Raw genomic sequence first — 27,044 nt, forward strand, 5'->3', positions numbered from 1 at the left:
TGTCATAATGGACCTGGGGATTTGTTTTTCACCACCTGCGTTCAGCTTTTCGACACTCTTTTTCTGTTCCTACCAGTGTGGCATTTCTCCATGGAGATCTTTTCTTACCAGAGACAGCTTTCACCTTAGTGTGATCAATGGCATCAATAGCATTTGTAATTTTAGAATGGAAATGATCTACGAGCTCATTGACTGAGACCCAAGAGAGGGCAGGTGTGGAGGAGAAAAGCTGAAGAAAAAAAATGTCACTTGTGTTCTCAGTGATATACCGTTTTCTGATTATCTCTGTTTGAACACTTGGGTGCACAGAGATAGTGCGGTTAAAGAACACACATGAATGATAAGAGAGAGCAATAACAGTCACCATAACCTTGGACATAGTCAGAACATTGGAGATAATTAAGTCCAGAGTGTGCCCCTTATTGTGTGTGGGCTCCAACACATGCTGAGTCAGTCCATATCAATGTTATCAAAAACACAACACAGCTTTTAAGTCCCTATTATTTTGCCTAAATAATAACAGTAAGTCAATTCAACATTTAGACACTATGGGCACACACACACACACACACTTTCATTTTTCAATTCAATTAAGTTCTTTTACTGTAGTTTTTGAGAAAATTAAAGGCAAAGTCACCTCAAAATAAAGTACATTCTTCTAACATATTGTCGTATAAATCAGTAGCCTACATTTAAACCTGACCGGTTCCTACTTGAATGTATGTAGGCTACAGTCGAACAAGTAAGTACCAACTGGAAATTTTAGATAGATAGATAGATAGATAGATAGATAGATAGATAGATAGATAGATAGATAGATAGATAGATAAGGCTAGTGCCCTAAGCAGTTTAGTAAGTTGTCTAAATGAAATGGATGGCCTATACAGAGAAAGCCTATTTTAGAGAAAATTATGCAATTATATTAAGTGTTTTTGTATTTACTGGGTCCCTACGGAGTATTTTAGAGGAAAGGAGGATAGTATTTTGTATGAACTGTGTATCTACAGGGGAAGAGAGGAAAGGAAAATTAGCTTTAGCCTATTTGTAAGTAGCCTACTGGGTAGCCTACTTACACATTCTATTTAATTTGGGATGTAATGGGTGTATATAGCTTAAGGAACACTGGTCACTCTATTAACATGAGTCTTAAAGATGTTATTGTTTATTTTGAAAGCAATGTTTTTGATTTTTTGATTTGATTTTATTTCATGATAGTCTACATCTCATGATTTCGGGTTGGTAAATTCAATATAACGTTACACACATTTGAATTTGCCAAGTCTTCCTTTTTAAAAGAAATGTGATAGATTTTTTTTGTATTTAATGCAGTCTCTGGGACATGTTCATAATAAGAAAAGTGTAGCTATTTAACATACATCATTGTACCCATTTATTTGGTGTAGAGTAGGCCTACCTATATCATTTTAAAATGCTGTCTATATTTTAATTTATTTTTTCTTCATCTCCTTATTGTTTATGCTTTTTTTGTTGTGTGAAATCTATGCTGTCTGACTTTCACGGATGAGGATTAGGGCCACATGAAATCTGACTTTTTTTCCTCAGAATTTTAACTTTAAACTTAGAACTTGTTACATTTTTCCCATGTGGACCTAATGCTCTTCTATGGCCTTTGTACCATTTACTTTATTATGAAAAAAGTACGGAGTACTTAGGAAGAAGAACACTAGATGGCGGTACCGTTATAATTACATAAAATATGGGCGCCATCGCCTACTCTGACGCAAGACTAACTTCCTATCTCCCCTGTCTCTCCAAAAATGGCGGACGCGTGTGGCCAAATATTGCTGGGATCAGGGCTCACCGTCCTCTCCCACCCTCTGATGTACATTAAAGTCCTGATCCAGGTAAGAGGAAAAGTGTTTGTGCAGCCGCTGGGAAGATGTCAGTGGTCCAGCAGCTGCTTTGGTCACTGTTAGGATATGTAAATGCAGCCTAACTTAACGTTAGCTAACGTTAGCAGCCTGAAGAGGCAACTGTCAAACTCCACTTACTTTAATGTTTCCTTAGTAGATTAATGTTTAGTGTAGAACATGACTTGAGCCCTTTCGTAAATCACTATCATGGACTCTTTAATTAAACATGCATCTAATACACATAGCAGCAAATGTTCCGATAACAACATCAACTACACGGTCGTTCTGCTGTCCCTATGACCTTCTGTTTCAAAATACTCTGTAGCAGGCGGAAGTGAGTGTGTGAACGAAATTTTAAAGTTTATACTGTACTGATGTGTAGTTCTGCTTCGTTCATTTTCTGTATGCATAATGTACAAGAACGTAATCGCTCTGTGACATATTCCCAGATACATAGCTAGTCATGTTTTTAAACAAGCTATTGGGTTGCCTTACATCGAAGTGCTAGAGATAACAGCTAACGTTAGGTTAACATTAGCCGACCAGCTCTGTTCTCATATCTAACGTTATCCACTTTTGCTGCATATTAGAACAATTCCAGAATTGACAAAGAGATTTTCATTGCTGAAAGACTCTCACGCATTGGCTTTGTTGACCTGTTTAACATTAAAAGGTCAAGTACGAGCAAACATGTCTTGGCGTTAACATTCTGGATATTAAGATAGTTTTACAGCACACATCACTCTTAGCTAGCTAGCTAGCTAACTGTCGTTATGTATCTTGAACAACGCATTAAGAACACAAATGACTGCGTTGCAAGCACATTGTTCCGGGACCTGTGTCATTTACTGAACGGTGTCCTTTGGCCCACTAAAATAGCTTGTAAGCTAACACTAGCCGTTGCTAATTAGCTAAAGTCAACGTTACAGCAAATACACTTCTTTTAGCTTTACTGTCAAAGTTGTTTTAAAGATAAACAGGTTGGTAAAATATGCAAGTGGCTGGTAGCGTTGCTTCACTCATTAGCCAAAAAACAAGTGGCTGGTAAAATTTGTATATTCACTAGCCATTTGGCTGGGGGATGAAAAGGTTAATTTTGAACCCTGAAGACAAAATAAGTAACTTAGCGCACAGAGAAACTTTTGTGAAGATTAAACATTGAAGCAAAAATTGCAACATTAAATGTGTCAAATAGAAACCAAGAAGTGTGGGAGAGCCACACAAAAAAAGAAGTGTGGGTGAGCCAGTTTGTGGTGCTGAGACATAAGGGAAGTGCACACAGTTCCAGTGAATATTGCTTCTTATCACTTTTTATTATTCTTTTGTGTGTTGTTAGGTAGGACATGAGCCGCTCCCTCCCTCCCTGGGCAGGAACCTCTTTGGCAGACAAGTTCACCAGCTGCCTGGACTCTTTGCTTATGGTGAGTCTGACTGTCCACATTAAGCCCTGTTCAGAAATGGAATCTGTTAAACTTTATTACAGTGCTCTTGCCTTGCCTAGTTTATATCCACGACGTTCCACTTCCGGGATTGCTCCGTTACCGACGGAAATTCCGCCGGATTTCACTCATTTAGGCTGGATATCCGTTGCCTTGGTTTTCCTTTTGTTGACATGTGGACTATGGTTAACTGCTCCTCAGATCTCTGCAGGGTAAATCAGACAGCTAGCTAGACTATCTGTCCAATCTGAGTTTTCTGTTGCACAACTAAAACAACTTTTGAAAGTGCTCTTTGCTCTGTGCGGTGCTTAGCACCGCCCATGACGATTGTGATTGGTTTAAGAAAAGCCAATAAACCAGAGCACGTTTTTCTCCCATCCCAGAATGCTGTGGGGACTCGCCAGACCCACTATGCATTGCCAGAACTTCATCCACGGCGCGGCGGAAAATAACCTCTGGACGGAACTACTTTTGGTGGAAAATGTGTACATTCAAAAGTTGTTTTAATCATGCAACAGAAAACTCGGATTGGACAGATGGTCTAGCTAGCTGTCCGGCTTTCTGCAGAGATCTGAGGAGCAGTTAGCCATAATTCTTATAAATCCACCGGAGTTTCAAATGTCAATATAAAGAGAGCCCAAGGCAACGGATATCCGGCCTAAATGAGTGAAATCCTGCGGAATTTTCATCGCAACGGAGCAATCCCGGAGGAAATAAGGTGCTTCTCATGTCACTTAAATTGCCTCCTACATTCCTCCACTTGCCTCCCTTCCTCACGTCCTCGCGACCGAGGAGGCACGGGAGAGAGGCAAGGAAATCGCAGGAGGAGAGAGGCAACGAGCGAATGTGTTGTCCTTTCCTCTGAAGCGTCGCATGAATTTGTCATCTGTTTGGGCGGAGTTAGCAACTCCTTCAACTAGGGCTGAACGATTAATTGCATTAGCAATAATATCGCGATATGTTAAAACGCAATTTCCTAATCGCAAAGGCTGCGATTTGGTCACGTGATTCGCTAGAGCAAATCAGTCTGCACTCAGCAGAGCATCAACTTTGCACGCTAACGCTACGCCGTACCTTGAGCAGATTTCTGCCATTCAAACAACTCTGAGTTGTAGTTTAAAACTTTTACAGCCTTTTTAATAAAAATGAAGGGTTTCATTCGGGGTCGAGTCCATACATGCAGTTAATGGATACAGGCACGCAGGACTGAAGACTCGGTTAGCTACGATTAGCTCTGATTAGCGGTTAGCTAGCTCCGTTATAAATCGATGGAGTGGAGGAGAGGGGTAACAACCAATGATAAATGACGTTCGGGGAGCTTTCACAGCAGCGTGGCTGCGTTGTTTCAACTGTTTTATTAGTACAGTTAATCCCACGGCAAGAACACCAGCAACATGCTACTGCTAACGTAACGATAGCCTCTCTGAGAAAGTGCAACGTTGTGACGCTGTCATGCACACGGCACACAACTTTATGAGGGGAGGGAAGGGCCGGAGGCAGCTCCTCTGTGTGCGCTGTAAAAAAAATACACCGTTTCATATATATTTTTTACTTATTTAACTGCCTAGTTCAAAGACAGTATTTAAAATGTGCAATCAACTAAATAATCTAAATACTACTAAGTGTGGTAAAGCCACATATTTGTTTTTATATTTCTGCAATCTGCACTTTAATTTGTGTGATTTGTTTCTGACTTTCATATGAATGTTTACACCAGGCGGTCAGTGCTAAATATACTACTGTGACTGAAGTAGTTAAACAAAAGATGCCATTCATATAAATTCATGCATCGCAATTAGATTATTTTCAAAAATCGCTCAGCCCTACCTTCAACTGCAAAGCTTCCGGGGAGGCTGCTCTTGTGAATCCTTGCCTATAGCTCCTCGATGATCCCTCCTCGATGTTGCTCCTCGCGGCAGAAATAAGCGCTTTGAGACAGCCTTTCACGAAGGAGTGACAGGACATCTTCCGGTTCAGCCGAGGAGTCGAGGAGCCATGAAACGATGGCCATGAGATGCAGAATAGACTATAGTGCTCTAAGAAGACGGGAAGAGATGGGCTTTTAATGTCTCTCTATGGGTATTTAACCTCGTGCTGCTGTAGCTTTTATTTTAATGTGACATGTCTGTCCTAAGCTATGTTGGAAGTGTTAATGAGATTGTATTTGACCTAGTCTGATTCCATTTTGCCTCTTGCCAAAAATGACTGGACATTCAAACATGAGAACAACTTGTAAAATTGGCAACACGTTTAGGAAATGAGGTTGGGTTGCTTTATGCAGAACTGAGGGCTGTCAGATGCCCTTTTTTTGTTTTGAATTCTGATGTTTTGTCGGGATGTGAGGCAGTTTTGTTGCGTATCAGTTGGTCGTCATGAAATATTAGCAAAGGCATTTAAAAAAAAAAGTGTGCTTTATGTACACCCATGTTAACTTGCTAGCAGTCTACTTCTTCCCTGCCTTTGTTGGAGCATTGCTTTAGTCATTATGTTACTGTCAACCACTGTCATCAGTGGAATAGGGTGAAACCAACCTGCCACCCACATGCATGCGTGCATGTACATGTATGTCCCATCGGCTATCGGTCTGACGACGATTTCTCCTCTGGGGGCAATGGCCAGAATTTTGAGTGTTCTAGGCAAATACTTCGTCTTCCGTGTGCCAGAACATGAGCTGACGTCTCTGTATGAATGCATGTCCAGATGTATTGTTTACCTGCATGCAACCAAAGCCCGCTCAAACGTGATTGGTCAGTACTATTCTGACTACAAATGGAAAACCAGAACTCTTCCGATAACAAAATCTTGTCGTGTAGCCAACATATTCTGCATTATAATGCAGAATGCAAGTTGCTTTTGGTTGGGTACTCCAATGACCTGAACATAGTCCTTGGAAGGTTGGAACAACCCAGTTTAAAATGCCAGCGCTGCTGGCATGAAATGGAACATCACTTGGCAGTAATGCAAGTTGTAAGCACAGAGTATTTATGGGGCAAAACCACTGGTATGGTCCAGGAAACCCTGAAGCAATGTTTAGCTTTTTTTTCAAAGGCTGTGAATATCATGAAAAAAGTCATCTTAAAAAAAAAAAAATTGCAGATAAAAGTCCGCCTGACTTCTGTCAGATCTCTAAGTAGTTAATCAACATCTTTGGGAGCTATCTGATGAATGCAGTTAAAAAAAAATGTATATGCCATTTTGGTTATCGTCCCTTTTAAAGTTTGATGATACCGGAGTAAAAACACAAATTCACCAATGAATTGTTTTTGACCACTGCGCCGTGTACACCTCTTTACAACCTTACTGTGACAAATTCTCACGTTGAGGTCATGGGTCACAGTTCCTGTGTCAAAGTAACATGTTACGTTTTTTTAAAGCCCTTTTATAACTTCTCCTTTTGTATTTTCCAAATGTTTCAGCAAAACACATCATCCAGATCGATGGGAAAGCGGGTCTCTTCAATGGGCTTGTTCCCAGGCTCTGTGCCGGCTCCATCGGCACCATAGTGCACAGCAAAGTTCTGCAGGTAGGCCTGAACAGATCACAGGATGCAATCACACCTCCAGCTTGTTCTTCAGATAGACGTAATAGTCTAATCATTTACTTCTACGGAGATGTAAGATAAGATAGACTTTATTGATCCCACACTGGGGAAGTTCACTTGTGGAGCAACTAGGGGTTAAGTGTCTTGCTCAGGGACACACTGGTTGATGTATCGCAGTGGGAATCGAACCAGGGGGTCTCCCACACCAAAGGAATGTGTCATATCCACTGCGCCATCACCACCCCACACCTTACGTGGAGATAATAAAAAGATTTTGTAGGTACAGTCAATATCAAATGGCATTGATTTGAAATGTTACTAATGTAGGATAAACAGACTTCTTGTTTTCTGCCAGTACATCATCATTCACAAGGGCACTTTTATTATGTTAACCTCTAGTTTCTTACAGAAATGTCAGGAACAAGGCACGCCTCAGGTAAGACAACGTTTTTTTTTGTTTTTTTGTACTAGTTTAGAAACTAGTTGAAGCTAGATGAGCGATGATACTGAGGTCTGTTTGTGTTGTCCAGGTGCTGGGAGGTCAGCAGAAGGCTGTGGAGGGCTCCCTACAGCACGTTGTTAACGAGGTAAGACACCGGTACAGTTTACGGCTGAACAATATATCGTTTATTTCAGCAGTGCCCTGCTGTGCCATGAACTACTACGACTACTATTTCTAGTCACTGTTCCATTATCTTTATTGTGACTATTATTGCCACTGTTCATCACACCCCCAACCGGCTCCGTCAGACACCGCCTACCAAGAGCCTGGGTCTGTCAGAGGTTTCCTCCTAAAGGGGAGTTTTCCTCGCTACTGTCTCATTAAATGCTTGCTCTTGGGGTAATTACTGGAATTGTTGGGTTTTTGTAAATTATAGCGTGTGGTCTAGACCTACTCTATCTGTAAAGTGTCTTGAGATAACTCGTTATGATTCGATACTATAAATAAAATTGAATTGAATCGCAAAAGGCTGCGACATATCACGAATAATAATACGCGCACACACACAACTGTAATTCTTTTTTTTTTTTTTTAGTGGTGCATTTTATATTCAATTCAATGTTCAATAAAAGACAGTTGGAAATGATTTCCTTTCACTTGTTGTATTTTTAGCAGAATACCGAAAGCAGCAAAACTGAGTACACTTAAATATTTCGCAGCCCTAGTAAAGTTATGAGGACACAACAAGAACTAGAACAAACTCAGGCCACAGAAGTGTCAGTTACATTTATTACGCTACACTTCATGCATTTATTTAGTTTGTATTTTTAATCTTTAAATGTATTGGAATCAAATCTGCCCAGCTGCCTGTCAGAATAAACACAGCGTTTCCCCCTATAGTTATACAACGGGAACCCCTGCCAAATGCCAAAAGAATACCCGTCTGTGGTTAGGTCACACGCCTGTAGCAGCTGGACAGTCAAGTGAGTTATCTAAACCGCTAAAGTCAGTTGAACAGTTGAAGTCAAGATAAGGTTGTCGGTAGCCTAAAGGCCCTGACACACCAAGCCAACCGCCGGCCTAGTTTGTGCGGTGTGTCCCGCGTCGGCCTTTTTTCGGCCGATTCAACATGTTGATCTGGCATCGGCGGCTGTCGGCCATACAGCCAATTCATCTGATTGGCTGTTGAGCTTGAAAACGAGAGTGAGTAAACACACAAACGACTGTGACGGGCACAAACAAGGCTCCTTTCATTTTTCATCTCCTCTGATCAATCCAATAGACACAGAGCTGTCAAAAATGACGTTTGAGTGTTCCTTCTAAAATAAATTAAAAAAATAAATAAACAAACAAGTTTGAACGATTGGAATATCTATTTATGTCCATAAGATGGCAAACGTGCGACGACATATACATAACTACTGGCGTAGGTTATTTATTCCAACAATAACATTGTCTTTTAAAGTGTCTCTACAAACCAAACGTTAATAAACTAACAAACTAATATCCTATGTGGTTAGACACAGGCCTGCTAATGAACACCACGGATTCTGTGGAGTGTTTTCTGGCTGAGCTGAACCAGAGAATAATCAGTTAAAACAGTCGAATGCCTTCACTGTTCTCTGTGAACTGAAGCGTTTTATGTGGAGTGCCAGGCTCCTATTTTCTCTTTTTAAAGAGAGGAAATAACTGGAGTAGCAGGCGAACCAGCTTTCACTTCTCTCATTGGGGTCTGGCAAGGTTGGTTATTATTAGAGCCCGACCGATAAAGGATTTTTAAGGCCGATATTGATACACATTTGATTTAAAAATCCGATATTCAGATATATCGGCTTATTTATAAATCCAGAAACCCGTAACAACAAGTTAGTTATTTGTAGTAGTCATCACTAAAATATGATAATGCAGTTTAAAAATAAACTTGTTTGTGGCAGAATAGAATAGGGGAACATCAAAATATATTAAAGTTATGATAAATGTATAAAAATACAAACAACAGATATGAAACTAGTATGAATATGCAAAGAGTGTTGTAGAGCGCCCTCTGGTGGACAAACTATGCAACGCCAACACTCATAATATGGTTGAAGGGTGTTTTGTCCGGTTTTTTTATTTTTTAAATATTCATTTATCGGCCATTCTAAATACCGATAGATTGGAAAATGCCTAATTTTGGCCCGTCGGTTGGTCAGTCGGGTTCTAGTTATTAGATTCTCTTTAGGCTCAAACCAGGCATGTGTAGAATGGAGTTACAAAAGATGCAATCGGTCATGTCTACGTAAATGTATGATGTCGCGCCTTATCTCCGTTGATTGTTTTCCGTCTCTTCCACAGACGACCAAAGAGATGATAGCTCGCTCCTGTGCCACCGTCGTCACGCATCCCTTTCATGGTACGTCCTGAACATCTGCAACTGCTCAAATCTTCCACGTGGTTTAACTGGCTAACAGCACCGTGCCTCAAAGCATGTAGCTTTGTGGTTTCACTTGTGAGACATTTGAATGTTTTTGGTTGGATCTGGGGGAGAAACCGGTCTGCATGTCAACTATGTTTTACTCGGCTTGTTTTTCAGTGATTACTTTGCGATGTATGGTCCAGTTTATTGGGAGAGAAACAAAATACAGGTACAGTTTTCATGTTTTAGACACAAACCTCAATGAGAAGAGCCATGAAAATCAGTAAAAAAAAAACTTTAAAATATATGTATATTTTCTTCTGTTCTCAGCGGGGTGTTTGACTCCATCGTCACAGTCTACAGAGAAGACGGCATCCTGGGTTTCTTTGCGTACGTTTTCCATTCCTTGTCTTTTTTTGTTCTATTTAATACACCAGGTTTTTGGTGCTTTGATTTGATGGTCAACTTTGAATCATTTTGGTGTGCTTTCATCACTTGAAGGCAAAATACCGCCCTAGATTTGTTTGCCTCTGTGCTGTGTGCTTGCATATGTGCACAACACTCACTATGTTGTCGAATAGGCTGCAACCATTGTTTAAAAGTGTCACCCCTGGTGTATATGATGGCTTATGAACACCAGCTAAGGGCGTTTTCACACATACCTCATTTGGTCCGGACTTTCGGACTTTCGGACTCTTCAGTTTGATGCGAACCAAAATTACAGGTGTGAAACCTCCCCCGGACCACGGTCCGGATCAAAAGACCAAATGTTTGTCCAATAAAAAGAGGTGGTCTCAGTCCGGACCAAACTGAACCATGGTCCGTTTCGTTTATAGTGTGAAAGCATTTTTTGGATGGTGTGGACTTTTGGACCAATTACAAAAAGCTCTGGCAGGCTCTCCTTGTGTTACAAGCCCGGGGAAGCTCCTTTTTTAAGGAATAGCTCGGTGCTTAGTGTGTAGGCTACATGAGAGTGTGTGTGACTGTGCTCAGAGCAGACAGCTGTCGGCTATCAGAGCTGAGAATACATCAGCAGTTTATTAAGTGGTAGTAAATGTACAGTGTAGGTTTCTGTTTTGTCTCTGAACAAATGCTCCAGAAAGAAAGTTCCCGTGTCCTGCTTCTCAACATCACAACAAAACAAAGAGAGCCGCAGCAGTCAGCTGAAAAAACTCCGACACAGAGAGAGGATACGAGAGGACGGGGTGGCCCGTCTACAAACTGTAAAGTATCTGGAGACGCGGCTCACGTATGTGATGACGGCAGGACGTAATTTTGTCACGTATAGATCTTTAGTGCGCTTGCATAACTACAGTGTGAAACCAAAACTTACCGGATCAAATGTACACAATGTAACAAAAACATTAAACCATGGTCCGGACCTTGGTTCGGACTTTCAGGTGTGAAAACGCCCTAAGAGTCAGAGCAAATGTTTTCATTCAGAAATGGATGATTAATGGCAGTGGAAATAGTTCATTACCTAACTGATGTATAGATTTCAGGATCCTGGATTTGTACGTCTTTGACAGTGGACGCTTATTGTTTTCTTTTATCAGAATCAGAAAGGGTTTTATTGCCATGTACGTTTTTTAACACAAGGAATTATTATAACTTTTCAGTTTCTATATATGACTGTAAGAGTCACGATTGAACAAAATGTTTGGTTATATACACACAAAAAACATAAAGAAAAAAAACCCAAATTGGCCACCTTGGGGGACTGAAAGTACTTTGTAGACATATTGATTACATTATACTTAAACTGTGCTTTTTAATATTATTTTCATTGTGGTGCAACATTGTTAGAGCTGCAAAAAGCCCAAGCAATGTGTGGCGTGCACACAGAGGGTAGTTACAAATGTGTGAATATGGTGTTTGTACAACAGGCGGCAGCACTGTACACAGCCTGAGAATGGGAAGTGGTTCAGGGGCAAACTGGGTTGTAACCTGAACTTGACTCGTTAATTCATTTTTTACAATGGTGTGATCTTGTATCCAGCATGCTGATTATTTGTCCTCATAATCCTGATGTTTTAATCAGAAATGGAGTTTTCTTGTGTTCCAGTGGTTTGATTCCCCGTCTGCTCGGTGACGTCCTGTCTTTGTGGATTTGTAACCTGCTGGCTCACCTCATCAACACATACGCCATCGATGACTCGGTATGTCACTCCTTTCACTTCTCTTCTGCCCTAGTGGAGGGTAAATGTACAACAATGGGGTCTGAGTACACGTTACTCCTGTTAGTGCACTCTAACTGGAGTCCCTTCTGCACACGCTAGGATTCCTAGTAGGGGTGGAACGGTACACAGAAGTCACGGTTCGGTTCATACCTCATGGTTCGGTTCGGTACAGTGGAGGGAAAAGCAAAACAAAAATGCAGAAGGCAATTTTTTTTTTTTTTTATTGTGCATGTCTCAGGCTGTCCACTGAGCTAGCTGTAACAGCGTGAAGTGTATAAAGTAAGATGTAAACAATAAGTACCCTGCATCATCTCCAGACTCCATCTGTAACTTGTCAACAAAATAAGACAATCAGCTACTAGTGTGATATGGGAGACAAGCGCTGCTCTCATATGTGAATGCACAGAGCAGGGCTGTTAAAAGAGCAGCTTCGGTTACACAGAGCAGTTGACGAGTTTTGGTGTTAGCTTCACACGCTAACGGCGGAGCTAACGGCTAACACCGAAGCAAACGGGCCTGGAGGCCATTTGTGGTCGAGGCGAGAAGGGATGCAGCTACGTCCGTGTTCGGTTGTTTATGGAAGGGACTAGTTTGCTTCGTGTGGACTCACTGGACCGACTGACTCGACATGTAGGCGGAGCTCGGGAGCTTCAGAGCTAAGGGCAGGGCTACAGATTAGGTGTCCCTAAAGAACCGCGTGTCTAACAGTAGTTCTACATTAATTAATTTGGACGCAAGTTTTATTTATTTTTATACTGTGTATTCTCTGTGTAAATTCATGTACCGAACTGAGACGCCCGTACCGTTTCAATACGAATACATGTACCGTTCCACCCCTAATTCCTAGTGGGGCTGGCTACATTGCACGCATAATGTACGCGGACGTTCCAACGCTACGCTTCCACTATAATCGGTGAAACGGGCGACACCGGCCACGAGAGTAGCGCATAGTGGTTTGTCTGCTCCGCGAAGATCTGCTCTACAGGCGTAAAAATGGGACAGTCTTCTATTTATATATTTTACGTGAGGTCTGTGTGGCCCTTTTACACAGAAATGGATCATAAAGTGTCTATATTTCTATTAAATTAAAACTACCAATATGCAGGAAACGAAAAGCTTAGATCGGGCCCAAAAAATAAAGCCCGAGCCTACCCGAACCCGTGCACGTTGTGTCCGAGGCCGGTCCAGCCCGACACGTTAACTGTAATTATGAGCCCGAGCCCCATTTTTAAACCCGTCAGTTTTTTAATACGTGGTTTGAACTGCAGAAATCTGTTGAGAGGGGGTATGCTTGGAGAAGTAGCCTAACAAAAGAGGACGTTGAAGGCTGACTATCATCTTTTCTACCATGGCAAGCCTGCTTCATGTGTCTGTTCATCATCCAAGTCCCCGTTTTTTTGCTGTCATAGGCGAGCAGCGCGCCGCACAAAATGCCCACGACTTGTTTAAAATGGTTCCATACCGCCGACTTTCTTAACCAAAGTTAATTCTCCTGTTTTAATTTTTTTTCTTTACATCTTCAAGCTCCATGTTGCACTTAAGCTACACAATACAGCGTGCGAGTGGAGAAGATGCCGCGCATGATTGTGGCATAGCTTTCTCCCCACCCAATTAGGCTAATAAAGTAGTGATTAAAAAAACGTGGGAAATATCGGGTCAAGTTCTAGTAACCCTACTATCAGTGAGCGTATTGGCAGTTTCATTTTGAGAGTTTCTGTTTTTATTTCTTGTTTCCCCTCACCTGCGTCCTCTGATAACAGCTGACAGTAGATTGACGTTTTCACAGCACCGTGCCGGCTCCAAAAAAACTGAAGAAACGACAACAATCCCGAAGCAAAAGCTCTCCGTCTCGCCTGTGACTCGCACAATCCTACGTCGAGTGTGCGGAGCTGGTGTAGCTGGTTAAACGATACATTCCGCGGCACATGCGCTCCGCGAACGGCCCGCATACGTTACGCGTTCAATGTAGCAAAAGAATAAGCTGGAACATTGTATCTGGAATGTCAGCACTTTTGTATCTTGTTAACACAAAGCAACCAATGCAGGAGATCAAACAGTTGAAGGAAGTTCCTTAATCAGTTATATGTAATGCAATATGTAATACTGACAGCTAGTGTTTAAAATAGTTACTGCAGTACAAATTGTGTACCAACGGCTCAATGGTGTTTTAAGCCCCCAACGTCGACTTCAAGGAAGCGCTGCGACCGTCGACTTCAAGGCACCTCACCCTAACCTTAACCCTAGCCATTGCCTAATCCTAGTGCCTTCCAGGCAGCGCTGCCTGGAAGACTACGTTGGGGGCTTAAAACACAAGTATATCTGGCAACCCGGCCCGGCTGTCTTAAATGGGCAGTTGAAACCAACACAGGCCAAAACAGAAATTCCGTCACGGAACGGAAATTTCAAAAGGAGAAAATACTGGCATTAGCATTGTTGTCAGAAAACATAGTATTTCAACTTAGCATGTTTCCTTAATATCTGATGACGCATTTGGGGATTTATTAAAGTAAACATATTACATATTGCACCTTTAGGAATTGAGGCACATTTTTAAACTACTGGCATGGCCCATAATCACTGCATACTCCAAGTAAATGAGATATTTGAGCAATAGAAAATAGGCATCATTTGATTTATAACAATTAGGTATGTAACCGTCTGTAAATTATAGTGTTCTTGATCTGCTCTATATGATGAAGTGTCCTGATATAACTTGTGTTATGATAACACTTATAAATAAGAAAAGAAAAGTACACACCACATGTACACTTCACAACCTAGAGATTGCCATGGTTTTATTTCAGTTAGCCTAACAGCTGGTTTGTTTTGCATTGAGAGATGATCTTATGGAAAGTACCACATGCCAATCTCTAGGTATGGTGAAGGGGATGTGATGATGTGGGGCTATTTTAATTCCAAAGGCCAAGGGAACTTTATCAGGATCATGGTATCCTGGATCCATGAAATAACTGGCCTTTTAAAAATACAAATCTGCCTGCCTCTATGGGAATTTAACATTTTCACCACTACAGCCCTGGTTGTGTGTCACTTAAACACCTGAGAGAGACAGAACTACTGGGAACACTACCCGTCGTGCTGTGTTGATGGATGCTGAGGGCTTTGTGTTGAGCAGGCTCAGATCCAGGGTTAACGCTGTTCCTCTGTTCCTCCTGTACAGATGAGTCACACAGGAGAAATCAAGAACTGCTCTCAGGCTGTGACCGGGGTGAGTGTGACACACATCAGCAGCATGTCCGTCCGTCCGTCAGCTTGTAGCTCGTTGTTGGATCACGTTCCTCCTCTGCTCTTCTCTTCCAGTTCTTCGCCAGTATGCTGACGTACCCTTTTGTTTTGGTGTCAAACCTCATGGCTGTCAATAACTGCGGGTGAGTTGGATCAAGTGACAAGAGGAGGGGGGAGGGAGGGAGGGAGGGAGGAAGGAAGGAGTGCCAAAAACTTAGTAAAGAGCGACAGAATGTCTAAAAAGTGTTAATTTTGACCCGGGAGGTCAACACAGGGGTTAAGTGCAATACATCACAAAGTCATTCGGACAAATATTCTGCTGGAAATGATTTAGTCTTTTTTTATATATTTACTCATAGAGCTCTATTGTATTACCCTGTTGTTGTTGTTGTTGTTTTTCAATCTATTTTCTAAAGGAGCCATGCTCGTAATTTCCTTCATGCTTACCTTTTCGGTGTTTTGCTGAATGACGATGAAAGGAATGTTGACTCTTGATCAAGCCGCCTTTCTATGTTTCTGCTGTCCTCCCAGGCTTGCTGGAGGCCTGCCCCCCTATGCATCAGTATATCCCACCTGGGTGGACTGCTGGAGGCATCTAAGCAGAGAGGTAACAACATCCCACGCCAAACGTGTCGATCGATACAGACGTCACATTAAGCACTACAGGGGTAGGGGTAGGACTGGGCATCGAGAAGTGCCCAGTTCCTTCTTGGAATCGTAACTTTTGAAACGATTCCAAGTTGGGAGTCGTTTTAAAAAAAATAAAAAATAAAAAAAAAAACTTCCAGCAGGCAGGTGCTTGCAGCCACGGAGCACAGTAAAGGCCTCTTTACAGTCGCCGCACCCGACCTGTCGCGCGCCAATGTGACGTCAAAATGACGTAGATCTCGCTGGCGCGCCAGGATTTTTTTGCGACTGCAAGTCTCTCTGGTACACTCACTGGGTTAACATGAGTTCTTTTATGGCGAATGAAAGGCTTGATCTGACCAAGTAGGTCATCGAATCGTGCAGACATTCTGAAGTATTCAAAGTGCTTCTCTTCTTGTCTTCGCCGTTGTTTACCTTTTTCTTCTTCTTCTAGTCCGTAGAAATAGCAAAGTCGGTAGCCTTTCCTCATTAGCGCCACCTCTGTTCAGGAGAAGACTGCAACTAGTGTCGCGACCACCACGCGCGAGTATAAACGGTTACGGCGCTCCCATGACGTCACACTGGCGCGCGACAGGCGGTCTATAGTGTGGCTTTATTTCATGTTGGAAAAAGCCCAGTAAAACGGTAAGTCCCCATTTGAATCAAAATAAAATCTACCTCTACCTGTGAAATAAGCATGTGACCCGTTTGAACTCCACCCCTTTAAAATGGAATTAAGAAGCGGAATCGAAAGGAAGAATCGGAATTGGAATCAGAATTGTCCAAAACGATGGCCAACCCCCTAGGCAGGATGGAGAGGTTTAACTACCGTTGGTTGAGTCATCAGTAACCATCACAGCATGTTAACGTCACAGTGCTGTACAATGTGTACAGTTATTTACATTTTCTAGCAATTATTGCTTTGGTAGCTTAATAGCCAATCAGAGCAGTGGATGAAAAACAGACTTAATATATCACAGCTACCTTAGTGCTTGTACTTGGTGATGCATGTCAGCTTTAAGATTTTAGTTTTTCACAGATTCAGGCAGTTCAGTTAGTGTATAATATATTAATAATAATAATAAAAAAATTTGAATTTAGAACAATAAAGTGACAACCCTACATGTAATATAAAGCAGCACATTTTAATAGAGATGCCAAAGGTTTTGGAGAAGATTGTGTCTTGTCGGTTAAACGAGGCAAAGGTATTTTTGCTTATGACTACAGCTATTGAAAATAATGATAAATGGTAACGTAGTCACCTTCTTATTCAAGTACATATGTCATCAGTTTGGACAGACAACGCTACAAACTAGAGCCGCAGGTCGCTGCTACGTTCTGCGTCAAGGTATTGGCACTATATCATGGTGTTGTATGCCAAAGTAAATCATCAGCACGACAGTTTACCACAGTCAGTTCAGGCATTCAAATGAAAAAGATATTTCTGTAAACCTACAAACCAGAACTTGGCTGAATTTAAACCTGCTTTCACACCTAACCTTGGTTCGGTCCAAATAACAATGGTGCGTTTGCCTGTTTTGGTATGGTCCGGTTCATTCTAACTCCAGTGCGGATCAACTGAACTATTTTAGTACAATATGAGATCGTATTCTGAATGAGTCGCCACTAATGGCCAGTTGAAAAATCCAAAATCCGGAAGCAGCAGCCAGACCCACGCCGTCTGCTGTTATGGAGACGTATTACGTCTCGGCGCTTTGGTGTGTTCCGAGGCACTTTTTTGACCAACTGGGGGGAGACTGATCAGTCCAACTGCCTTTTCTGCCGACGGTCGGCCGTCTGGTCGGTGTGTAGCTGCCTTGAGAGACGTGCATCTCACACAGGCAGTGTGCAAGCTCTAACCTGTTAACATGGGAGCCGAAATAAAAAACGGACACGCCACGCAGCCGACACGCTCGCGGCACGCAGCCAGTGTGCAGGAGGCCTAAGCTTGGAGCTCGACGATTGTTGACATGTATGCACACGAGTGCTGGGACTAGTAAAAACAAGTTGACAGAGTTGTGTTGTTCGGCTCCTCCTCCCTGTAGTTTAGAGCTTTCTCAATAGGAGTCACAGAAACGATTCCTTTTGACAACATTACAAGACACCCAAATTACTTCCAAATTCCAACGTACAACGCTGAGGATTGGCCGTTTGTGTAGTGTGACCACCAGCCACCACTAAACACTTCTCCTGTCTTCTCTTCATTCCAGGGCAACATGAGCAGAGGCAACAGTTTATTTTTCCGGAAGCTTCCGGCAGGCAAGATGTACGCAATTGACCAGAAGAGATTTTTTTAAAGCCTCAAGAGAACTGAGCTGAACATAGTTGTGATAATGAAACAAACAAACAAAAAAAATCAACCTTGCCTGACCTGAGGATGGACAGTCGGCACTTAAACCTTTTTGTATGCACTTGTTTACTACCAGGGTTTTTCTTCTTCTTCTTCTTGATAACCTGCCATGTGGAAAAAAAAAAAAAAAAACATTAATTTCTAGGTTTTGTTTTATTATTACAGAAATGTACAGATTAAAACTGCAGGGCTGTAAAATGAGATGTAGCATTACATCTTTTAAAAAAACAAACATGTACAAAATGTGATTGGATTAGCTCTCCCCATGTTTGTTTAGTTTTTATATATATATATACACATTATCAACAATGACTCCCCTTCATCCACGTGATGGGATTTGTTTGTTGAAAACAGCACTTCAGTCTGCATGTGGTTATGTCTAATAATTCACGTTAGTGATCAAGTGGGACCTCGTCATGTGGTATTGTCTCTGTGTTAATTATCATGACGCTCGCTGCTTGGCGGTAATGCTAGTGGAAAGGAGGGAAAGGACCCGGCGGATGTTCAGGAGCATGTATGGATGTACAGAGGCATGGAGGCTAGCCTGAGCTGACCAATATGTTTTGGCACTCTGAGCAGCCGAGTAATTGTATCAGCTCATTCTGACCGACCAGAATAAAAACTGCTTTTTTGACCTTGTCTTTCTTGTAAATGCGTTTGGTGTAGAATTTAAGAAATAGGCTACGTGAAATGGAGCATTCACTCAGAAACGCCATCAAAAGGAAAAAGGATCCGGCACACAAGCGAAGTGTGGCATCCACGAGCTGCTCAAAGTTTGTGAATGAACCCTTGTGTTGTCTTCCGGTTGACCATGCACTTGTCCGGTGTCAAAATTAATAACTTAACTTTTTTCGATGCTATTTTTCATTGTCAATACATTTCATTTATAGGAAATTATACCTGATTTCGAAATGAATTATTTTGACTAATATTAAAGGAACCTATGTTGATGGATAATCACAGGCTTGTATGTCAAAGTTTAGTCAGGTTTTAAATCCATTTCAATTGGATTCAATTCAATTAAAAGTAGTGATCAAGTACTTGCAGTTGTACTTTTGGTTAAAAAGAAACCCGTTTCTCTTATAGAAATTTTGTCAAACTTGACCCGAGGACAACACAAGGATTACGGGATAGGACAATGTTTCTTAGTGTCAATGAAGCCCATCATTAGACCAACTGTGAATGTATCTACCAACCAGTACTGTGTATCCAAAGCCAGATATATCTTCTTCCTCGGCAGCTGGATTGTCACGATATCACATACCGGTACGTCACGGACGGTACGTCATCTGCTGCCCCAAATACTCACTAGAGCAGGGGTTTTCAAACTTTGTGTGTGTGTGGACCACTATTTGTAATAACGAATTTTCGCAGACCACCTCATAATACACATAATAAAATATGTATAGCCTACACACAGTCCTACCTGAATTAATCTGCAACTGTTAATAGGCCTACTAGCACTAAAACTATAACTGGTCATCTCATCAGTACAACAGGCTTGTTAAAAGCACACAACGGCTGCCACATAGTTTATTTATTCATTTACTCAAGTGCCCAGGGCATAATCAGGATCATTTTGAACAACAGGCTTATTTCCATAGCAATGGAGTATTAAATCTATACAGTAATAAGAACACAGGATATAGTCCAAATTTCAAAACCTATTTTAGTTATCACACAATAACTTGACAATTACATTTACATTGTATATCAATACAAATATTCTTAACTTTTATGGGAATTTCCTGGTAAAATGAAGGTTAAAAAAAATACTATTTTATTTCGCTTTTCCACGGACCACCTGCTGTACCCTGTTTGGGAATGACTGCGCTAGAGCACCAAATGTGGATACATCTGCGGCTGAAATAGTCCAACAAACTAAGTATTTGCCCTTGATTGAGCGACATTCGACTAAAAACTACAATGACCACCTGCTTTAGGAAATGACCTTTTCTGAAAAATGAAACTATATATTTGTGAGCTGTTTTTAAAGATGAACAGTGCAGTTTTTTTTTACAAAAGAGTAATGACATGGGGTTTTTGCCTATCAATACCCAAATATTACAGACTGCAGTCTCCACTATTTAAGATATTTATATTTACTTTCAGGCCAAAACATTCAAACCCCATGATGAAGACCTCTGTAATATAGTCAACTAAGAGCGGCAGCATTAAGTGATTTGTGTACTTACTATTCATGTGGGACACAAACTTAAATTCAGTTTTCAGCTGGTGTCTGCAACTGTTCACAGATTAAATGGTTTCTGTACTAAATCCTACAGTTTAAATATCTGACGGCAACAACCGCCAACGGCTCGCCATTTGCCGTAACGTAACAAACTAGAATGAATGACAAGAAGTCCACAACATGGCATTAAAAGAATAGTGGTAGTAGTAATGTACAATATCAAGGTAAGAAGTCTTCAAATGTGTAGGGGACATGTTACAGTGAGTGACTCAGCAGTCTGATATTTATTGAAAAGCCATTGTGTGTGCCTAGAAGCAACAGGCAAAAATTCATTTCATCAGTGCCTTGTGGAAATGTTTAAGATCACTACGAAATAATCAGTTAATAACTCACTGCTGCAGGCATATCGCTCAGAATAAAAAAAAAGCGTATAATACAGAAACACAAGAGGATAGTGCGTTCCATTTGTATTCGGAAGACGGAATTTCTTAAGTTCTAAGTCGGAAACGCCCCCTAAAGATGGATTTTAGAGTTGGATAGACGGGGAACCTTACAGCACCCCGAGCAAGCCAAGCTCAAAACAGTCGTGACAGCTGTGGTAACGTACAATTATTAGCAGTTCTGTCTTATTTGTATCTCATTAAACCAGTCCTGTCCAACTTTAATCTGTGGACTGTTGCTACGCTGTTTATATGCACACAAAAAAAAAAAAAAAGCCTTGTTATCTGGTATTGCTAACAACGGCTAACCTGGCTAGAGCTAACGCCACTGTGAAATCTGACTTGTTAAATGGAAGGCGTTCACCTCGGCTGTGATGTCATTCCCAGCTCCGGCTTCCGAGGTAAATGGAACTAGGGCTGCACAATTCCAATTCGCAGGGTGGGGCAAAATACGCGTCAAACCATTGGAATTAAGTATTGTGCTGCAGCGACGTCCCTGCCTCCAGCAGTTGGGGGGCAAAAAATACCGCCAAGCCAAAAAATAAATAAATACAATTTTTTTTTACCGTTTTATATTTTTCAATGAAAAGGAGAAAAATGATCATTCCCTCCAATATCGTGAATCATATCGCAATCCAGTGTTTCCTCTATGTTGATTTGACCGTGGCGGCCCCCCACGGTATCAGAAACGGGGCTGCATTGTTAGAGTGCATATCGGAGAATTTCGCGGACACGCGTTTCACACCGCGTGCTGGCACACGCGTCGCATTCTGACCTGCCCCCACTGCTTAAAAAAAGAAAAAGAAAAAAAATAAACACTGCAATCGCAATATCAGTCAAAAATAATCGCAATTAGGTATATTCCTCACATAGTGCAGCCCTAAAATGGAACATAAAGACAAGGCTTCCACAAAGCATCACTCCGTAAACGTGTCCTCCTGCTCCACGCTACGTGTTGTAGGCAGAGCTCCCGGCGTCTTCTGCGGCTTTGTTACCGCTGTGTCTGGTGCTGATGTGGTGAGTCATTTCCTTGCGGTTGGTCACCATGTGGCCACACTGCACACATGTGTAGCGCCCTCTGGTGTGCTCCCAGAGGACGCGTCTGCTGCAGGCCAGACCTGGCGGATGAAAGCGCAAATTAATGTCTGAACAAAAGTGCTGCATACACCAATTTCAAATTCCAGAAGTCTGTATGATATCAACCTTGTTTTATTCGCAAACTTCTGGAGAAATACTACACTACCCACAATCCTAAGCGTAACAGCGACGTCTCCGATTGGCCTCCGATAGTTTAAAGATTCTTTTTTGGGGGACAGATGAAGACAGGAAAGGGGAGAGGGGGGGGGGAATGACATGCAGCAAAGGGCCGCAGGTCGGCGTCGAACCTACGGCGTCGAAGAGTAAACCTCTATATAGCAGTCCCTCCAGAAAAACGTGATTATGCGATCGCATAATTCAATGCATAATCAGCCAAAGTCCGTATATTTATGCGGGAGGGGGCCGCATTTTTTCAAATACGCCGCACTTTCGCCGTATAAATTGCCGATTTCCGCGCAAAATATGCGGGGCTTGCATGATTTCATAATCCCCGCATTTTCGTTGCCAAAAAGTCACAGATATCTTAGCAGAAAGTTGAGAAATGTTGCATTTACTTTCACACAAGAGCAGCCATTTTCCCCTGTTGCCATGGGAACGTTATGAAGTGACGTAATTACGCGACGTGAACATCATTGAAAAGCTGCAAACCCCGCGATGAAGCCATGATGAAACCGCAGTTTTTGCAAGTTCCCGCAATTTCATCGCATAAATTTCCCGCATATTCCATCGCATTTTTTGAGAAAACGTGCCGCAACAATCACACAACAAACTTCTTTTTTTCCTGGAAAGACTGATATGTGTGCGCCTGCTCTACCAACTGAGCTAACCCGGCCACGGCCTCTGATAGTTTTTGTACACCTTTTTTTGCTGTTTTCAATATGTTACTTTGCACAAAACGAACCTAGGGGTTAATAACAGATGTGTACCCACTCGGTCGTTCTCTGGGACATGTTTTCATGCTAATCGAATGAGTTTGGAGCTTGAAAGACCGCTGATTAGCTTACAACGCTAGTATTCTGGGCACAGGGAACGTAAAAACAAATCGCTATTTATACCACTAAAAAGGCTCAAAATATCACCACACTTCAACGGTAGCATAATGAGGGTCCCTACATGTTAACCGAAGCATTGAGAACTTTGTTACTGTTGCTACAGACAGTTTATTGAACGAAGAGCTGCGGGTTCTCCGTGAAAGGGCTACGAGAGAGAGAGCGAGAGAGAGCGCGCACGCGCGCGCTACCGGTAGTCAATGCCACAACACAGCCTCGTATTTGGGGAAAATGGTGATGTACCTGCGGACGTTGTGAAGCTATGGCCACCGAACAGGAGTGTCTGTGTTGCAGGGAGTGGGACGCGATGCTCAAGAGACGCAGTGTTTTGTACAGTCTGAAGATTTCCCCTTTCTGATAAACAGGGCTGTACTTGAAACTTTTTCGGCGACCCAGACCGGAGGGACCAGATGGACAGTTATCCACTGAGTAAGTACACTAGACAAGTTATGCAGAGTGCGATTATTTCAGATATATTGAGCAAATTGCTTTTGATTTTAGTTTGCATCGCCAGCTGTTAAGTAATGACTGGTTTCCAAGACGGAGGCGGCATGTCAACATGACCGCGAGTGTCTTTATAATCTATCTTTTCAATAAACTGCCTGTACACTTACAAAGTTCTCAATGCTTCGGTTAACATGTAGGGACCCTCATTATGCTACCGTTGAAGTGTGGTGATATTTTGAGCCTTTTTAGTGGTATAAATAGCGATTTGTTTTTATGTTCCCTGTGCCCTGAATACTAGTGTTGTAAGCTAATCAGCGGTCCGCGCTAGCTTCTTTCAAGCTCCAAACTCATTCGATTAGCATGAAAACATGTTCCAGAGAACGATCGAGTGGGTACACGTTATTAACCCCTAGGTTCGTTTTGCGCCAGAATTGTCCTTTAATGACTATCATTCACCATTCAAATTAAATGTTGCCTAAATATCAATCATGAAGTCAAAACACATGAGCCCACAGTGACACACCACACCAAAAATGTACATAAATGTTGTGTCAGGACATATATTTTATATCTAGGCTTTTTTGGACAACACAGTAATTATTTTACTGTAACATATTGCACAATAGTAGTGTTTTCCCTATAATTGTACAGGCCTGGCTCTTTTAAATGCCCCAAAAAACGGCTACTATCCGTTAGGTTTCCCCTGAGTTCATTCTGCAGCAGCCTAACACCATGAGTCCATGAAGGAGGCAGCTGTCTGACTTCAACAACTGTGCTTGGGAGCGCTGCACAAAACGCACAAGTATAAACCTCAGGCCACTTAATTGGATACAGCGAAAGCTCCGCGTGGAGGCCACGCAGAAGCATAAATGGGCCTTTAGTGTGAGGAAAGGCTCACCTTGACCCTTCTTCCAGACAACGGTGGCCCCAGGGGGAGAGCGAGGAGCTGATTCTGGAGCAGCGTGGATGGGCTCCGGAGACCTGGTCTGTGTCAGGTGCTGGCCCTGGGCATCAGGCGAGTCAGGAGCTGCTGCTGCTGCTGCTGGGCCGTCCAGGTTGGAGAATACAGGCACATCAGAGGGTTCGCCCTTGATCTGAGGCTGGGGGTCGGCCTCTGTGAGCTGCGGGGGAGGGGAGGTCTCCGGGTTAGACAGGAAGGGGGGGCCGAGGAGAACGAGGGCAGCAGGGTCCGGCTTCAGATCGGCAGCGGGGAAGGAAGCGTCTGGGTTTGGGGTTGGAGCGGGTGGTTGCTGCGGTGTGGACACGGAGTCCAGCAGCGGGGGCTTCTGGTCCACGGCGGCGAAGGACGCGTTGGGGTTGGTCGCAGCAGGCAGGGGGGGCGTCGGTTCGGTCGCCTTCGTTTTGCCCCGCGACATTTTGGAACAGGTGTGCAGGTGAGTCAGGAGGCCTCGGTAGGATCGCAACTTTGTGCGACAGCTCTCACACCTACACGGAAGGAAGCAACATTACATTACTCAAATACACAGTATGACACATTTTTATTAATAAATACACAGCACAACACATGTTTTTACTGATGAATACACTGTATCTCAGCAGAGAGTGCAAGGACAGTAAAACAAAGACCAACTCACAGGAAGAATATGTTGGGTTTGTGATGATGCCTCATATGTTCCATCAGTTTCTGCATGTTGGGGAAGGAACCACTGCATCCGACAGTGGAGCACAGCAAGACCTTTCCTAAAGGACAGGACACACAGAGTTTACCTGCTGGGGTGTCGCTTCTTCTCTCGTAACCCCTGCCCCTCTCATCTCCAACCCAAATCACACCAAATCTAAAAAATTAAAGCCAGATTGGACCTTAAAAACTTGTGCCATCTTTATTAGTTTTTTGTGTATTGCATTTCAGTGTTGTCCAGCAGAGGACACATAGCATGGAATATTCATGTCAAAATATGTCATCCTCAATTAAACATTAACCTTATAGAACAAGGAGAGGTGCATTGCACCAGGTTGTAGCACAATTGCTATTTTCCGCCCGTAGTCTCTGGGCAGGTAGGGAAAAGAATAAATATCCGGTGCAAGTGAAGTAAGCTAAATAGCTCTCCTTGTGATGACACAGTCAATGTATGAATAAAAGGAAATTGTTAACAATGTGTTAGTATTTTACTTTACATTCACTTAAAAACAGGTAACGTATTCCAAAAGCTACAGCCAACCCCTTCTCCCTTGGACAAACATTGGGAGTCATTTATCTACATTATAAGCGGAGGAAAGGTGAGCCTACAGAATTGTCAGTCTCCAAAATGTTGATGCATTTACCATGGAGCTGTTGGCGTTTCATTCAACAGCCCAATGGCTGGTGAAATAATCTTATTTACTTCCAGAACTGGGAGCTACTACGTTACCTGGAAGAGACTGAGCTGGGATGTCATGGTCCTTGATATGGTTTTCCAGAGCGGTCATGTCTGAGTACACCCGCTTACAGCCGTAAAACGAACAAGGTAGCCTCTTGTTTCCTAAAATGGACGAAACAGAACTTAACAAAACTCTGTGAATTTAACTATTTAACGTTAATTATGTGACAGCAATAGTGTGAATACCAGGAACTTAGCTAGCGACAGAACTTGAGCAGGTTTGCATGCTAGCTAGCTAACTGGCTAGCTTAGTCACGTAGCTAATGCTGATACGCATAATGGGCTAAAAACGTAACTAGTTTGGCGTCTAACTACAAAGTTTACGCTAAATTACAAACCTCCGCTCCCAGAATCAGCTGTTTGCAACACTGTGCTGCCCGAAGACATCATTGTGCAGCACAGCTTGACAACAACAGACGATAGAGGAAGATCAGAAACGGACTACAAGAACCATAATGCAGTGCGACAAACACACGGCACGTACGCGTTACGTTATGGCAGTTGTTATGGTGCGTTCAAGCCACCTAGGAATATTAGGGACCGCCCCCGTGATTACGTTGTTTTTCCCTTCTCTTAATCATAGACAGTTAAAAAACTGGACCAACAGATCTCGTTGCTCTCATTGACATATATAAAATGGACCAACTTGCTCTGGACGGAGACCAGTGAAGGATATTAGAAGCACTTTTCCGGTGATGGCTAAGCGTTGAGTGGCGCCAAAATGAATGGCAGTCAATGGAATGCTAACGGGAGGTGATGGCTTGTTAGCATCAAAATGGCGCCATAGGAGCTACACGTTCTGAGGAGAAGCTTACCACCTTGGTTGCTCTGGATGGAGACCAGTGAAGGCTATTAGAAGCACTTTTCCGGTGAGCGCTGAGCGTTACTGCGCAGCCTCAAACTGAGACTCCAACGTAAATGTGACATGAGCAACCTGTCTGAAAGTTGTAAGTCTTCTGGTAGCTGTGCCATGAGAAATCTCAATCATTCTGAATCTTGCAGAGACGAAGAGCGTAGGTATATGTAAGGAGATAATATAGGCACAGGCTAATTATTGCTAACTAAAATGCTAGTTAACATTAGTAATTAAACTTAAACAGCCAATGTAAGTCAAAACTGCCTGCGAGCTTCTCCTGTACTATACGGTAATTCCTCTACTATGAGACAGTAAGTCGCTTGGTTATGACACAATCGTTAGCCTATTTTTACAAAAACGTCTGCTACGGAGCCACAACGTGAGGTACAAGGTAATGGAGCCTTTTATACATTGTCGTGTTTCTTTAGAAATAAACAATAGTACAAGGTAATAAAGTCTTTAAACGCTTCAGATGCAAAGTTATTCGCTGTCAA

General features: G+C 42.4%; 2 protein-coding genes across 2 annotated transcripts; one reads left to right on the forward strand and one right to left on the reverse strand.

Annotated features, from left to right (window-relative positions):
• The first annotated feature begins 1,742 nt into the window (after positions 1–1,742).
• mtch2 (mitochondrial carrier homolog 2) lies at positions 1,743–18,143 on the forward strand. Its single transcript, XM_078252657.1, has 13 exons — positions 1,743–1,865; positions 3,211–3,295; positions 6,730–6,836; positions 7,264–7,290; positions 7,385–7,441; positions 9,631–9,688; positions 9,869–9,920; positions 10,022–10,081; positions 11,757–11,850; positions 15,050–15,097; positions 15,190–15,257; positions 15,646–15,721; positions 17,952–18,143. The coding sequence occupies exons 1-13, from the start codon at positions 1,779–1,781 to the stop codon at positions 18,036–18,038; spliced, it is 906 nt and encodes a 301-aa protein (XP_078108783.1). The 5' UTR covers positions 1,743–1,778; the 3' UTR covers positions 18,039–18,143.
• znf414 (zinc finger protein 414) lies at positions 18,141–26,153 on the reverse strand. Its single transcript, XM_078252535.1, has 5 exons — positions 26,033–26,153; positions 25,686–25,796; positions 24,912–25,017; positions 24,215–24,762; positions 18,141–21,840 (listed from the first exon to the last, which is right to left on the reverse strand). Exons 1-5 carry the CDS (start codon positions 26,082–26,084, stop codon positions 21,671–21,673), a joined length of 987 nt encoding a protein of 328 aa, XP_078108661.1. The 5' UTR covers positions 26,085–26,153; the 3' UTR covers positions 18,141–21,670.
• Between the last annotated feature and the right edge of the window lie 891 nt (positions 26,154–27,044).

This window comes from Sander vitreus, chromosome 1 (assembly GCF_031162955.1).
Source record: "Sander vitreus isolate 19-12246 chromosome 1, sanVit1, whole genome shotgun sequence".
In the NCBI taxonomy this organism is placed as follows: Eukaryota; Metazoa; Chordata; class Actinopteri; order Perciformes; family Percidae; genus Sander; species Sander vitreus.

Excerpts from the sequence above, each read along its gene's own strand:
- mtch2 (XM_078252657.1), top strand. The coding sequence starts at position 1,779 with ATGGCGGACGCGTGTGGCCAAATATTGCTGGGATCAGGGCTCACCGTC. Across the intron at positions 6,837-7,263 it reads TGCACAGCAAAGTTCTGCAG|AAATGTCAGGAACAAGGCAC; the intron begins GTAGGCCTGAAC and ends AGTTTCTTACAG. Across the intron at positions 9,689-9,868 it reads CGTCACGCATCCCTTTCATG|TGATTACTTTGCGATGTATG; the intron begins GTACGTCCTGAA and ends CTTGTTTTTCAG.
- znf414 (XM_078252535.1), bottom strand. The coding sequence starts at position 26,084 with ATGATGTCTTCGGGCAGCACAGTGTTGCAAACAGCTGATTCTGGGAGC. Across the intron at positions 25,018-25,685 it reads CCCAGCTCAGTCTCTTCCAG|GAAAGGTCTTGCTGTGCTCC; the intron begins GTAACGTAGTAG and ends CCTGTCCTTTAG. Across the intron at positions 21,841-24,214 it reads TGTCTGGAAGAAGGGTCAAG|GTCTGGCCTGCAGCAGACGC; the intron begins GTGAGCCTTTCC and ends TTCATCCGCCAG.